This window comes from Phalacrocorax aristotelis, chromosome 18 (genome assembly GCF_949628215.1).
Source record: "Phalacrocorax aristotelis chromosome 18, bGulAri2.1, whole genome shotgun sequence".
Lineage (NCBI taxonomy): Eukaryota > Metazoa > Chordata > Aves > Suliformes > Phalacrocoracidae > Phalacrocorax > Phalacrocorax aristotelis.
The window spans coordinates 2,853,630-2,869,592 of NC_134293.1; the positions used below are offsets into that span (position 1 = coordinate 2,853,630).

The 15,963-nt window shown below is 49.4% G+C and overlaps 1 protein-coding gene across 7 annotated transcripts in view; it reads left to right on the top strand.

The window, feature by feature from the left end:
* Nucleotides 1–11,631, top strand: part of RPH3AL (rabphilin 3A like (without C2 domains)) — a 42,230-nt gene extending 30,599 nt beyond the window's left edge. For 6 of the 7 annotated variants that reach the window (XM_075112792.1, XM_075112794.1, XM_075112797.1 and 3 more), the window contains 2 exons: nucleotides 1,216–1,329; nucleotides 1,775–2,374. In XM_075112792.1, coding sequence (XP_074968893.1) covers nucleotides 1,216–1,329; nucleotides 1,775–2,265 — 605 coding nt within the window. In that variant the 3' untranslated portion in view covers nucleotides 2,266–2,374. Of the gene's footprint in view, nucleotides 1–1,215; nucleotides 1,330–1,774; nucleotides 2,375–8,757 lie in introns of those variants that run through there. The other variant, XM_075112796.1, reaches the window with a different exon arrangement.
* Nucleotides 11,632–15,963: the final 4,332 nt, after the last annotated feature.

Below are 15,963 nucleotides of genomic sequence, written 5' to 3' on the forward strand. Positions count from 1 at the left end.
GGGGAAGTGCTCTAGATGCAATCCTTCAAACAAAAGACAGCTGTTTTCCAGTTACCTTCCTCCTCAGTCCCGTCATTTCTGTTCTGAGATCAGATCATTACAAAAACCCAGGAGATGGAAAAACACCTTTCTCATTGTACCCAGAGCAGCTGGCAGTCGAGTTATCTTTTACACTGGTATAAGCAGGAGAGCTACTTGCATAATTGCATGGAAAAGTGGAAACAACCTGCCAATTTGGGAAGTTGTGTCTGGCAAAATGAGGCTGCTTCAGCTCTTGTGGAAACTAGGGAGGGTGGAAGGCAGGAGAATTAGGGGCAGGATTCGGGGAGGGGGGTGGGGAGAAGGAAAAAAGTGGCCTTGAAATGGGGGAATAACCTCCTTGAGGAAGAGGAGCCACCCTTGCCTTTTAAGCCTTGGGGGCATAGGAGTAATATAGTTCTGGGCAGTGTACTGATAGGGATGAGTGACTGCTGAATGGATGATGGGCTAATAAGGCTGGTTCTTTGTATAATTGCTGCAGGGTTTTTTGTTTGATGTGCTCAGTGTTTATCTGGTGTTTTCCTTGTAGATCCTGGAGCCTCCACAGAGGCCCTGCTGCACTTGAAATGTGGCTTGAAGGAAGCGAGCCCCTCTCCCCACGTTACTCAAATGTGGATGCTCTTGTGGTGGAGCTGGGACCTCTCCACCTGCAGCTGAGCAGGAACCAGGCTTTCGCCCAGCCCTTAGCGTGTCGCTCCCATGTGGGAGATGGCGAATGGCAGGAGGAGGAGGCTCGCTTATGTGCCGGCACGGGAGTTAGCGGGAGCAGAGCCCGGCTCCCAGGCCAGCCATGCCACGGAGCTCTCGGCTTTGTGGCAGGGAGCTTTGGGCAGCAAAGCGCAGCACAGGAGTGGTGCGGTCCCCATAGTCCCAGTCAGCTTTAGGAGAGAAGCACTGGTGGTGTGTGCATCTGCCTGAGGTGCTGGCACCACTGGAGTGTGTGTGGTGGAGTTATAAATCATCTGTAAAAAATAAAAGCACATTGTGTTTGAGAGGAAGAGTGAACAGCTGTGGGGGAACTGCAGGTAGGGCTCCTTTTGGAGAAGGAGAACATGAGCAGCAAGTCAGCATTTGTTCATGTTTTATTTGGATCCATCTGGCACCCTCTTTGGTAAGTGTTATGAACATTGTGAATAACTGTCTCTCTCGTCTCCTCCCCCCCAGTCTTTTCTGCAGTGGTTTCTAGCGACAGCGAGAGTGACTCGGAGTTCAGTTCCTCCAGCCTGGATGACAAGCCTTTACCTGTGGGTTCAAAAGGCTCTCAAGGCAGGAAGCACCAAGCAGGACTGGGTGAGGATTTGCTGTTCCTTGTAGTTAGAGGGTGGGAAGTGCAAAGTGCTTGAATGTTGGCTCTTGGTACCGTGGGTTTTGGCTCAGCTGCTTGCCTGCCCTACACAGGTGCAGCCCGCTGGATTTAGCTGTGCCAGGTGAGCATATGGGCCTTTCTCACTGGAATGGTATCAATGGGTCAAACTGTTGGTGGGTCGCTCCATTGCCTGCAGCTTTTCAGGGTCTGCCCTTGCAGCTGGGAGCTGCTCCTGGCTGCCTGGCAGCACATCTCCAGCCAGCTCTTCACTCCTGACTTTAGAGCACTGGAATCGGCGGTGCCATCTTGACCCTGTTCCTAAGGGTGCCTGGCTGGGAGTGGAGAGGCTGCTGCTCTCTCAGGATATGCCCCAGCGTCTGCACCCACTTCTCCCTCCCACAGCAGCATCTCTCTGTTGTGTCCCTACAGCACCCATCAGGGAACCCAGCCAGGCCATGGGCAGGGCGCTGGGGAGCACCCACCCCCCTGCCCTCTCCGGGAGATGCGGCGAGCAGGGGGCTGCCCTCAGCGCCATGGAGAGCTGCCAGGGAGACCAGCCGGCGGATGGGCGCGACAGTGATGTTGGCAGCAGAGTCCCTGGTAAGCAGAACCTCCTCTCTGGGCAGATCCATGCTTTTGGGGCTGACTTCCCTCGAAGCACAGCTTTCTCAGAGGCACACCTGGCAAAGCTGCAGCCCGGGATCACCTTTCCCTGCTGCTTTCCTTACGGCGGATGCTGTCACAGCATTACAGCTCACTCCTTCCCGCTTCCCCACGTACAGAATCTAGTCTGCAACATGAGTAATTGTCTGGGGTGGGAGCTGCCTCCACCCACCTCCCCGAGCAGCAGTAGCCTGGCTCTGTCCCCTGCAAAGGTCCAGAGCTCCTGTCTGCCCTGCAGAGGCAGCAGAACAAATTGAGCTTTTACTAAAGCAAAGCAGAAGTCCAGCAGCTTTATGAGACTGAATAAAAATTTTCCTAATGTTAGATGGCTCTTAAAGCCAAGCATGGCTCTTCCCAGAACTCTGCAGTGCAAAAAAAAAAAAAAATCCAGACACTTTTTCCCCCTCAACAACCTTGGAACAATTAAGTGACTGAGAGCAGAGGCTGCTATCACATCTGATCTGGAGCAGCTGAAAGAGATGCAAATGTGTTCTCTCTGCAGTTCCCGCTAATCTATTCAATAACCCCTTAAGTTATCGTTTAGTGCCGCTCCCTCCGGAGTGTTCCTGCTGCCCTGTGAACTGCCACTCCTTTTGTTCCTGAGCCTGTTTTGTGCTGTGCATGTTGAGGCGTAAATTGGATTAGAGAGAGCAGGTTTATCCTTTAGTGCAACGTGGAGTCATAGTCCCCCTCCCCACACTTCCCACTAGAAATAGCCAGCATAAAATTGTTTCTGTGCGCTTCCCTCCCTTGCTAAGTTTCAGCGATTCACAGTTTTAATTTTTTAGTTTTTACAAAGCAAACCAGATGAGGGATACTTCTGCTCTGTCCATCCTCTCTCTGGATTACAGCGCTGCCCCAGACTGGGCGGTTCATTTTAAGGCCCTGTTGGCTGTGGCATTAGAGACAGCTGATTCCCGTTGTGTGTTGGCTCTGATGCCTATGGGAGCGGAGCAGCAGGGTGTTCTGTGGGAACGGAGTGGGTGGTGGTGGACAGTGGGTGTGACCCCTTGGGTGCTGGTGCTACATGGCCGTGGTGAAGTCTGGATGGATGCACACCTGGACGGTGTGTTTGTATAGCGCTTAGCACTTCAGAGCTTTCCTGCCATCTGTTCAAACTAACTGCTGCCTGGTCATGACAGTACAAACCATATCTCAGAGGCAGAAAATGCCTTTTTCCAGCTAAAAAACGTATATGCAAAGCTTGGCACAAAGGGTCAACGCTTTCCACTTTCCAGTGACATCTGTCCTTGCTAGGCAGGGGAGAGATATCAATGACAGGCAGCATGGACATATATTTTAAAAAATGAAAACTATAGTAATCTCATGAGCCCAGTTAAAATAGTCCCTGAGACGTAGAGAGGATTCTGCTAAGGAAAAGGTTAAGCCAGGTTGGCTGACTAGAGAATATCTGTAAAGATCTTTATTATGTCTGGGGTCGTTTATTTCCCAGTCTTCCTGCAGAAGGGGCTGCTTTGTTTTTGGCGCTTGCAGCAGCGAGTGCCTTGGTAGGATGGTGCAGCCCCTGGAGCCGGGGGAGGGAGGCTGGGAGACAGCAGCGAGTATTTCTGGGGGGGGGAGAAAGAAGCTGGCGGTGGTTGCAGAGTCAGCAGACGCAGGCTTGGGAGCTAATGGAGAGTGGCAGCAGGCAGGGTTCTCTGTGTCATGTTGTGTCCGAGAACCAGCTGCCGGCCAAGCATCCTGCTGGGCCAGGGAGCTGCTGCGGGCTCAGAGAGTTGGGTGGCACTACAGCTATGGCTCTGCTGCCACAGAAGGCGGCAGGATGGGCTACAGAGCGGCTGGCCTGTCTTCGAGCCTGTCCTGTGCCGGCATTAGACCTCACACTCCCTTCTGCAGCATGGGTGCTGGCGAAGGCTCATGTGGCAGCGTTTGAGACTCAACCAAAGGTGTCTGCAGAGAGGTGAAGCTGGAACCTGAGTGTGTTGTGGGAGGCACGTGATGTGCTCCTGTCGTGTTTGCCGTGGCTGTATGCTCTGCCCCACAGCGTAGGTCATCTTCAGCATTTCAAGGTGGGGAGGAGAGGGAGGGGGACTTTGCTTTCCCTCCGACCTGTTTGGGATGTGGCCTTGCCTCCATGCAGCAGGTGAGCAGCAGGGGTGAGCATGGTTGGCGTTCATTTACTCTGAGAGCACTTAATGTGCCCGGCTGGAGAGATGCTGCCACAATGTGATCTGTGCAGCGAACTATTGGCAATCATGATCCATTACGTATGAATTTAGTAATCAGCATTATGCAGCGATACGACTCACGTGGCCTCATCTTCTGTGCAGCTCCGTGGCCAGTGGTTTGAGCAGATCAGACATCCAGGAGGCTGCAACTGTGAATGCTCCCATGCTTTGCCAGCAGCCTGGCAAGAGCAGAAAATAGAGAAGAGCAAAACCAGCCCTGCAGGAAGTGTCTTGCTCTGCAGAGAGGTTCACGTGCTCTGGGATGCTGGAGGTCTGCGGCATGCAAATGGTGGGAGCCCCGGGACAAGTGGCAGTGCCTCTCCCTTTCTTTATTTGGATCAGAGGCCGCTCCTGCTGTTTGTCTCTTTAGAGCATGGTGGAGGTGGCGGGTGCTTTATGTCAAGACTGGCAAAACTCTTCACTGCATCTCCCTGCCTGTGGGACGGTCACTGTGCTCTGCTCGGACCCAAAAGCAGAGCAAGGGGCAAAGATCCTTTCTCTTTTAAATTGCTGATCCTCCGTTGCAGACTGAGGACATTAAGGGGAGATCTTGCTATACCTTTTCCAAAACGCTCTGCAACACTGTGTTGGGAGCAATTTTTGCTTCATATTAGCACCTCGGGTGTTGTTCTACCCGTGACTTTCTTTTCACTTCTGTTTCTCACCTCTGCTCTAATTCTGCTCTCAAGTGTGACTTTGCAGAACACTTTAGCATCCTTAAATCCCAGGCCACAGCCAGAACAGGGATTTAGGGAGTGGTACTGCAAATGCAGCTGCTCTCATAGTCCTTAGCTCTTTAAGCCTGAAGGCCAAGACAACAGCATGGTTGTGCGGCCAAGGGAAAACAAGGAGCTATTAAGAAGAGTTTGTAGGTTTTCAGTCTGTTGCATCGGCTCCGGCTGGGGTTTGGTGAGGCAGATAATGAAGCCTTGGGTTTGTCATAAAATGACTCATTGTCAGAGCTGCAGTGGGATTTAGGCAACTTCAGCCCATGAGCCAAAGTTGCAGAAGAGAGTGGCGAGTTGAGAGGCTGCCAGTTTTTTATTATTTTTTTTTTTAGCACCTGCTTTCAAACCCTTTCAAAAGTATTGTTTTCTGAGGGTCTGGTGTCTCTTCTTCTTTGGAAGCTCTGGTTCCTGGAGGTGCCTGCTCTTATGTGATAGCTGTTAGGAAGGTCATGTGCTGGTTTTCCTGGAGAATGTTGCATCTTAAAGAGAATGAACTTTGCACACTGGAAAGAAGCACAATCTTTATTTTTCCCCTTACTTGCCCCCATCTAGGGAGGTGATTCGCCCTGTTCTGGCTGTACAGCCGATACGTTAAGAGGTGCCTCAGTTAAAAAGGAGTAAAATCCTCCCTATTGTTAATTATGACATTTTTATTAAAGAAAGAGAATATTAAAGAGAATTAAACAAAGAAAGCATCAATATCTTACAGTAGCTTTCATTAGCCTATGGAGAGCTTTTAACAAAGATAACATCTTTGACCTTGGACCTGGCTTCTGCAGGGGATGAATTAAGAGCAAAAGGCATCTCTCCTCAGGTCAGGAGCAAGTTCTGCTTTGGTGGATCTCAGTTAATGGGGTCCTCAGTGTCTTCCAAGGAGCGGTTCAATCGTGTCTGGTATTCTGTGGGTGACCTGAACAGCTTGCTGGTAGGGAGTGGTGGCTGAGCTTGGCATGGGCTGCGGGGCTGGAGAAGGCTCTACTTTGTGCTTAAAAGAGGAGGTTTAGAAAGAGTCACAAGATAAGCTAATGAATGAGCAGCATAGATCTGAGTGCAAATCACGGTCTCGCCATCTCTGCTTGTTTGTCAGTTTGTTGCCTAAATCATTAATACTTAAAGAGCAGTACAGCAGCTGGGAGTGAAACAGTGGTGTTGCTGAGTCTGGGAGCGGAGACGATGATGGCAACACCTGGTGGGGTATAAGAAATGTTGTGGTTTGCAATCACAGGGTGAGATGGGCTGGAAGGACCTCCAGAGGTCAGCAGGTCCAGCCTGGACCCCTCTCCCAGGGTGCTGAAGCTGTAGCTTCTGGATACCTGCCTTTGGCTGCTTGCCTTGTAGCTGTCATGCTGGGAGAGGCTGAGCAGAGCTGAGAAAAGGGCCTGGAGCTGAGAGCCATGGGCAGGAAATGCTGCTTCCAGCTCCCTTAGTTTGGGGAGATTTATGCCCTGTCTTTCAGGAATTGACTAGATTTAGAAATGAGGTGGTGTCACTCTCACTGTGGCTCAGTGCCTCCCTGGCTGGGGTAGGCATCAACTTTTGCTCATAAATATGCAAGCTGTTAATACATGAGACAGGCAGAGCCATTCTGCATTATTTTTGTGGCAGGAAATTCTCGGGGCATCTTTGAAGTTAAAGCATTAACTTCTTTTTTTTTTTTTCTTCCCTTCTGTTTCTCAGATGTCTGTTTTGCTCCCTCAGGGATGATGATGAGGTGACATTTTGCTTCAGTGGGTCTAACTACTCCATTCTATGTAGGAAAAAAAATGGTCCTAACAGTAATTAGGCTCCAAATGGGACAGTAATTTCTTTAATGACTTTCTTCATGGCGGTCTTTGGGGAGGTGACTTTTGTTTTCCTCTGCTTGGTAAGAAAATTGCTTAAATGTTTTCAGACCGCTCATTCCCTCATCCATGTGAGCTGCAGCCAAACAGCACAGTCTTCCAGGGCTGGCTTTGTAGCGGGGCTGAAATAGGGGAGCAACTGCGTGAAGAAGCTGTGCTTGCGAGCCCTGTTGTTCCTCCCTCTGCCTTCGGCCTCTGCCTGCACTGAGGGCACAGGATAGGAAGGAAGAGGAGGGGTTAGATGTGGAGGAGAGACCCTCACCCACAGCCAGCCTCTCCCCTCCAAGCCTCTGCCTCCTGCACTGGCTGCCTCATCAATCTTTGGGCACCGCTGTTTGCTGCCTGTTGCTCAAAGCTTGCTGCCACTGCCATGGGATTGAGTTTTCCTGCTGCCAAGGAGGATGAGTTGTCCCTCTTCCACAAAGTGAAAAAATTGAATTGTGCCTTCATGGCTGAGAAGCTTTGAGCCGCCTCTGCCTCCTTGTATTGGTACTGCAGAGCACCTAATGGCTCTGCTGTATTTATAAATAAAACATGGCTTCGGGTAGTGACAGCGTTAGGAAATGATTCAAGGTTTGCATTCTAGATAGAATGCGTTTGTAAATATGAACCTCAGACGAAGCATATGCCCCTTTCCGTGTTTTAAGGAATTAAAATATTTTCGTCCTCAAGTGGTAGAACCAAAACATTTTCAGCTCTTTTGATTCCACCTTGAAGTTAAGTGAATAAAGGCTTGAGTACCTAAAAAATAAATTACTTTCACTATTTCTGTAATTCTTTATGGAGTTTTAAATTGAAGACTTTTCCCCTGAAAATAGAGGAATGACAAAGACTCATTCTCTTGCCTCTTTCACTCAATATATCTAGAAACAAGTCTGCTGCAGAAGATGAAGCTCCTATTTTTGTGCCTCCTTTCACATTGCAGAGGTCTGTGCTTTGGCCTTTGATCAAACAGCCTGTCTGGCCTTCTGCCCCCATGTCCTTAGACTTATTCTCTGCCCTCTGCAATACGTTTACTCCTCACACCTCCAACTTTCTATTCAGCATTTTGTACAAAGCACTGAGGGCAATAGTTGATGTAATCTTTCAAAACAAAGTGTAAAGGAAAAAGCATGGCAAGTCAGTAATATAGAAGTTAAAAGTCTGGATTTTGGAGTCTTTGTAAACATGTTGAGAGGTTTTATGACTTGGAAGGTTGGCTTGCAACTGGGATGTCGGCCAGTAGCTGGTGGGAGGAATTTGCAGGACTCCCTGTGCCTTGAACGGCACTGACTGGAAACATCCCGTGTCCTTTCTCCAGCAGTCAATGTAATTTGTGCCCCCGTCAGTTCAGCGAAGAGGGGGAGAGGTTAGTACTGACCCACCACTGCCTTAGAGCTCTCCTTGTTGCCAGCCCTGCATTTCACCCCGTGCACTGGAAGCAGCGTGTCCCGGCAGACCTTGAGTTTTGCCAGGGACTGCTGAAGTGATTAGCTCACGTTCGTTTAGCTGACGTGAGCCAGAGCGCCTTCTGCAGCAGCGCATTGCTGTCCTGCGCCCTTCCCCAGCCACAGGCAAGGCGTACGTTCTGCTGCGGCTCCTGTCCGCAGCCCAGGCATGCGGAGGGCAGGAGGATCACGCGGAGGACCTGCTCCGTGGCACATGGATGCTGTCACCTGGTCTGGAAACCTCTGAGAGCTGAGGCTTGGCTTTGTGTCTGTCTTGGCCCTTTGAGGGACCCATGTACCAGAGGACCAGTTTTAGCAGTTCAACTCTTTCTTCTTCCTTCTGTCCCCATTTCTTTCCGTGTCTTTTCTTTCTTTAATAAAGTTTAATGGGCCCTGACTGCTGACAGAGTGTGGAGTAATGATGCACAGACGTTCTCTTCGCTATTATTTTTAGGAAGCTCTTAAAATGGCACTGAGCATGTAAAAGCAATGTAAAATAACTTTGTCAAGTCTCTCCCCTTCACTTCTTTCCAAACAAAACTTTTGTCTTTCTATATTTTGAAGGCAAATGGTGCGTCCACACCAGAACATGTTGCTGATGAAGATGAAGATGGAGCTGCTTTGCTTGGATCCAGCGGTCACCCCTTGCCCACTCCTGTAGACCTCACTCCAGACAGCAACTGTGGCCGGCGGTGGCTTTATGGTGCCAGCTCTCGCACAGGCTTTAGCAACATGCTGGGACCTGGGGAAACGCCTGCCTGTCCTCCCTGCCTCACTGGTTTGGTTTGGTCTGGTTTCAGCTTCTGCTGACTGACACGTGCTTCGGGGTGCTGCTCGGAGAGGAGCGTGGTGCTGCCGTGGGGTCCAGACCTGTGCTTGTTGAAAGCGGCAGACAAAGTGCTCACTGGAGCTGCAGACATGCGTGCCGCCTCCGCTGTTCCTGGCTTGCCAAGCCCAGCTCTGGGTTCAGCTCCTGGCTTTGCAGTCTTCAGGAGAAAGGGCAATTCACCCTTACATCCCTGAAGTGGGTTGCGAGGAGCCCAGGGGTGAATTTCCCTCTGTGAAGCACAAGGGTGAGATGGGGGCTCTGATTTGCACTTGACTCTCATGGGCCCAGGGCGTCACCCCGTGTGTTTCTTGTCATCGTTGTTCTGGTTTGAGTTGGTATGAGTTGGGTGAGGGCATCCTGAATCAGCTGGTAAAGTTGTGCTCCCATTCACTTCCACTGAGGTCTCTCTCTGTGATAGGTCTGTCCGCTCAGGGAGACACTTCAGTTAGTAAAGAAACACTCAAAAAAGTTTGCTGCGCATTTTTTGGTTCTGGCTGTGCAGTGGCCTGTGTGTCCTGTGGTGAGGGCCATCCTTTGGTGGTGGGGTCATGGGCAGCGTCTGTGTGCTGCAGCTCCTGGTGAGGGGACACCCACCACCCCACGGCCCAGCTGGCTGCCTTTGTGTACCCAAATTGGATAAAAGCTTTCAAATTACTTTATCTTGTTAAGCTCCGCAGATTCTTCTCCCGCGTACGCACCTTGTCATCTCTTGCGTGAGCAGGGGCCTTTTTTCTTTTCCTGCAAGTCTCGAGCATCTGGCTGACTGTGATGGTGTCATTATGAGTCAGGTTGCAGAAGGCTGTGTGCCCCAGTCCTGCTTATTCTCTGATATGGCCAATTTCCCTCCAAGGCCTGACAGATGAGAATAATCAAATTACCTGACATCTCTAGAGCAATTAGATCACTGAAGGGTTTAACAAAACCCATACTAGGCAAGTAGGAGTCTGTGGATTTTTATTAAATGCTTTGAATCTGACCCCTCTTTTGCTGAAGAAACAAAGAATTCCGAAAAGTTCCCTCTGAAATCATGGATTTAAAGGCAATTTGTGCCTGTTAACGTCAACCTTTTGCCTTGGTTATTACTCGTTCGGTTCTCCTTTGCTGCTGGGCGCTTTGTGCGCATGCAGTATATGCTCTTACAAATGGCTGCAGTATGAAGATAAACGAGATTGGGTGCTGGAACACTCGTAACAGGAGATCAGAAATCAATCCTTGACTTTCTTTCTAAATGAACATGGTCCAACAGAGCGTTCCCTTACTGCTTTTCCAGCTAACGCGCTATGGCAAGTTGCTGGAAAAATCCTTCCAGCTCCTCCTCCATGATGTGTTTCTGCCCTTTTAAAAATGAAAACAAAACCTTTGGATGATGTGGGCTCTTGGAGATGGCATAAAGAGAAACCACTGAACGTGGGCTTCACAACATTGGTGTTGAAGAGAGCAAGGGATGAGGTTGTTCTCCACTGAGGGATGCTTCATGTCTTGGTCTGTGTCATTTAAACCTGGCCACTGTGACTCAACCAGGTGCATCGCTGAAAGGGGCGATGCCAAAATTATTAGCTGTTTCTGAAAAAGTAAATCCAAAAGTCAGCTTTTGCTGAAATGCTGGTATGATTTCAGACTGAAGTTATGCTGTTTCTTCTGAGAGCTGTAGGGTCTTCAATTTTAGAAGTGTTTTGCCACCAAAAAAGTCTTGTCTTGCCTTGGAGCGTTTGACAGTCCTACTGAGGCTGTCTTGCTCATGCTGTCATTACTGCAGTGCCTCAGCCAGCCTGGCCTGCCAGCCTAAGTTAATTCTGTACAAGGAGACAGAAAAAAAACCTCTTAAAAATTGACTCAATTTTCTTTAAGCCTGTTACTTTCTCATCAAAAATTCTATATGAATTGGAAATATTTTTAAAAATTGAATGTCTTGTCTTTCTTGTGCTTCATTCCTCGGCTGTGCAGGCAGGTCAGTCATGTTCTCACCCCCACCCTTGCTTTTTAGGGCTGTTTACCACTGTGGGTTGCCGGCTCTGCACAGGAACCTGGTAGTGCTTGCTAGCTTACTATGCCACTTTGAGGCATGAGTTTCATTTTTAACTGAGACTAGGTTTTATACAACAATTTCAGAGATAAATTTGGGACTGCTTTTGTACTGATGAGACTGGAAACCTTTCTTTCTTACCTCTATATTTTACCTCCATGGAGTAATTCCACCTGAGTTCGAACCAGAACCATTCAGTCATCTATGGAAAGACTCCTCTTGGGCCGAGGGAAAGGTCTAGCCCAGGAGAATGGGATCTCCCACATAGGAATATGGTAGAGGAACATCCACAGCTCTGTGCACATATTTTCTACTAAAGAACACTCTTTTCTTAGTTGCATCTCTCTTGGTTGTGTTTTGTAGCTTTGGCTGGAATATTATCCAAAACCTGTACCAGTTGACTGCCTTTTTTGTTGGCTCAAGGTGGGCAAGAAGGGCTCAGTGAATAGAGTCAGTCTGCTCTGGTTGTTTGTATTTCTTTTATTATTTTGTTGTTCTCATCCCCATCCTTCACAATTTTTATGTTGTTATGTTTATGTTGTTTATGTTTACTACTGGAAACAATAAAGCTTTGGCTCAGTAACAACTGCTTGCCATTCTTGAAACAGTAAAAAGTTTTTTTCTATTCCCAGGTTGTGGATACTCTCCAGATCCTTGGGCTGGCTCCAGTGAGGAAAGAAAATAATCCAGCCAGTGGAATGGTGATTCGTACAGCTGAGGCGTAACTGTATTCTGCACTTGAAAGTTGTTTTTTGTCTAGCCCCTCTTTGGTACCTTGTGCTGGTGATGGCAGAGGGCACAGGTCTGCTTCTCAGCCCCTCCGTGGAAGGTTTTCCATGTTGTAACCACTAAGCATAAAGCAGCGCCGATTGTCATTCTGTCAAGTGCTGTCCCCGTGGCCTCCCAAGGCTTGTCACTCGCTCTGGTTTGACAATCAGGGTCCACTTAGCTTTGCCTACAGAGAAGCGTCTCCGCATTGTTCGCCGAGCGTGTGCAGCCCTGGCTGCTCTGTGTTCCCTTCCACTCGGCATTCAGCTTCAAGGTTTCAAATGGCTTTTTAATCTGTTTTTGCTTTTCCCATTTTAAAAGCGCCTCGATAATTGCTGTTGGGATTGTTTTGCTGGGGAGCTGCCATTAGTCCAAGGGTGGAGCGTGTCAAGGACTAACCACCTCTTATGTTGTTCCTTCCCCCCTCTGCTTGCCATGACAACAACCACTATATGGGAAAGTCGACTGCGGGATCTCTGAATCAAAAACACTGGCCATGAATTGCCAAGTTTCCATGTTTGCTTTTTACAGCTATAGTTTGAGTGGAAAGGGGGTGCTTTCTCTGTGGGAACCATGTGTAGTAGCTCAGTGTAGCTGAAGCAAACGGGCTACCAGCTGGTGTTCAGGCAATGTGTTTCTGGCCATTGCTGAATTGGACGGCGAAGGCCCTGCACTGTCAGCTGGAGTGCTTGGACACTGACACAAGACGGCAGATAATCTCTGCAGATGGCTGAAGTTTATTTGTAAAATAAAACTTAGCAGCAGTTGCTCTTCTCTCCTCCTCCTTATCTGTCCCAGATGATGTTTCCTTCCAGGGAAGAGGGCTGGTGGCAGCAATGTCTCGCCAGCCCACCTCTCCCATTTCTTCCTGCCAGTGCTCCCATCGCTTTGTTCCTCTCCATGATGGACACTGCTCTTCCAGTCACAGCACCTTGTTTCCACAGGTGGGTGTGATTGAAGGAGAGTTCAGGAAAGTTTTTTTTGCAGGGCCTCTGCTGTGATGAGACTTTCAGCAGGCGCCAGATGGCGGGTCACAGGTTGCAACTTATGGGAAACTTTTATCTTGAGCTGCTCATTCAGATTCCTTTCTGGCCATTGCTTCTTCCTAGCAGTATATTCGTGTAGCGCTAGAAATGCCTGTGTTGCTTGAGAGGCACAAGATGAGGATCTTGCCAGTGCCCGGGAGCTGCAGCTTTGAGGGATGAATTCAGATCCCCTGGAGGCGGAGGACTGTACACATTCACCTCCATGCTTCATAGAGGTTCTCTGGGTTTGTTTGAAGGCATCTGTTGAGTTTCTTTTTCCTTCCACTGATTTTTGTCTGGCACTGGAAGCTGTTTGTAGAATCTTGGAGGGATTATTGCTCTTGTTTTCCCTCTCTGGAATGATTTGTTCTACATGATGCATTCATATTTTACCAGGAAGGATGGGTTGTGGTTTTAAAGTATTTTTATTGTGGACTGTATCAGTTTGGCAGCAACTGTTACGCTCTGAGCCCTCTCTCAGCCCCCAGCTACATGCCGTTTCCTCCCAGGTGCTTCCCTGTTGCTCTGTAGTTGACCAGATGCAGCAAACAGGCATCACCACCTCCCGTTCTCATCAACTCTCCTACCAGCCTAATCACCGTAAGCAGTTATTATGTGGGGCTGGAAATTTGCTGCTAATCAGGGCCTTATCAGGGCCATCTGGCCAAGGGGTGCTGCCAGAGACACCTTCCCCCTCCTGAGTATGACTGAATTCTGCTTTCAGCAGTAGCTCTGAGTAATTATCACAGGACTGTGGATGCTTTTAAACATCTCTGCTCTGGCTGTCCTATCCCATCCCATTGGAGCAACCCCTCATGGGTGGGAGCTGCCCTGAAGCAGCTACCTTCTGGCTCGGTTTGTGGGGCTGGATTTGGAAGCTGGGAGGAGAGCTCACATCTTGAAGACTGGTCCTTGCCTTGCAAGGCTGCACTGCTTTGTCGTATCAACCCTGCACGTCATTCCCCAGCTCAGCTGCTGGCTCTGGCTCTGCACTGGATATTTCTGAGGCTCATTCACCCCCCAAAGAGTCCCCAGACTCATACATACCCAGCCCCTAGATGAGGACAGCAGCTGGATCACTAAGAGCAGCTGAGCCCAGTGTTATGTATTTTTCTGCTGGTGAACCCAAGCACAAGAGACGAAGAAAATGTTGGTGAACAGCTGAGCCCTGCTGTGGGAGAGCAGGGGGCAGGATCTGGCCCTGGGTGAGCAATCTTCAAGGTGCTGATGGGACAGACCTTCATCTTGAAATGACACTCATGCAAAATTAAACTCCTCCAAGCAATCACACCATGGCCATTAAAATGGTGCCTTGGAGGACAGAAAAATAAACCGAGAAATGCAAATTAGGGATATAAATCTTTCTGGCTATGTCTGGGAGGTACCTGTTTAATTAACATCATTGAGCAGCCTTGATATAGTAAATGCTAAGTAGGAAACTTGCCAAATTTTCCCTGATTTGATAGCAGGTGACTTGTGTTCTGTCTGTATTTCTACCTTGTGATTGTTCTTCTGTACTTGCCGGAGTTGCTGCGTTGTCTGTAGCACGAGGAATTAGCTGCTGGCACCCGGGCTAATCGGATGCTACTGTACCGCGGAGGAGCTGCCTGCACAGTTGTGGCTGAGCCTGCTGCAGTCATGGACGTCTTTGCATCTAAGGCCTAAGGGCTTGCAAAGTATTGTGTGGTAGAGTTAATGAGTTTAATTGTAGTTTTAGTTGCTCCTGTCCTCCCAGGGTGCAGAGGTCACTTGCTACATGGACATTTTAAAAGAAGGGCTCTTCTCCCTGCTGCGTTGGAGGAAGGCTGGGGAGGGAGAACAAGCTCTGTTCCCCGCAGGGGACTCGGCCACGTAGCCAGGATACAAACCCAACCCCTCTCCAAGGGGTTGAACATGAGGGCTGCCCCATGTCGGGTTGCAGTGAGCTGCTCGTGCTTCTCTGCGCTGCTTCTAGCGCTGCCTTGGTGAGCCAGGATCCCCAGCGCGAGGTGGTGAGCCTGCACGGAGCCACACGTGTCGGTCCTGTGTAAGGGATGGTCCTCAGGGCACGGAGCAGCCTTCTGCCATGTGTCCCCTCTTGCACAGCTCTGCTGTGGGCTTTGGGGATTTATTCATGTGATGAGTAAGGATATCACTGCGAGGATTTGGGTTAGGGCGTTACTGAGCCTTTCTTTATATATCACCCCTGTGTATTCCAGCACTCTGACGCTAATTGGTGCCACTGTAACATGAATCTTTCTAACGCTGATGATGTTTGTGAGTTATTGGATGCTTGGCCTGGACCTGCCTGGGAATTGCAGGCAAGACATCCAGAGGTGCTGGTGTCTCCCAGGCATTGCCTCGCCAGATTTACATCCTGCCTGTATTCATTCTGGCAGCCTCTGTATCATGCTATTTAGCAGATCACTGTTACTGACCTGTCACTGTGGGAGACAGTGGGATTAGGATGATGGAGTGGCTGGAGAGGATAAACAATAATGATGCTACATAGGCGCAGCACAAACAATGCCTTTCTCTTTCATGTCTTCTTTTTCTGTCGGTTTGCCATTCAAGTGTAATAAGATCAGTGCAGATAATTTGTGTATTCATACAAAACATAATTTTCCCTCCTGTGCTTTACCAGCTGCACTGCAGTCGGAAAGGCAAATATGCACTTTCTTTTGCATGGTTATGAATGGGTGCATCTGTTCCTCGAAGATAGGGGAAGGAGGGTGAAACGACTGGAAACGAAGGGAAGAAATCAGATGCAGCCTGTTTCATTGCCTCTGTGGAGAGGGAATCGTACAGGAATCAGATTTTTGTAGACAGGCTCAGTCCCACACTGATGTATTTAGGAGGTGGGTGAGACACCGGCGTGTGGGAAAGGCAGAGAAAGGCTCCCCCGTTTTGTGTAATGGGGGAGCAGCCCGTGGAAGCACAGGCACCCTGCAGCAGGACAGGGATGCCCAAGGGAGCTCAGCTCCACCTTGGTCAGGGTCTGCAAACCACCATGCAGGGACAGCCGGAGCGGGTCCTGCTCTGCCGCCCAGGCTGCAGCCATGAGAGCACAGCTGCCTGCTACCGGCACTGGCTCAGCTCTCGTGGTGCTGCCTTGCTTCGGCTCTGCATAGTGCTTGTCTGGGAAT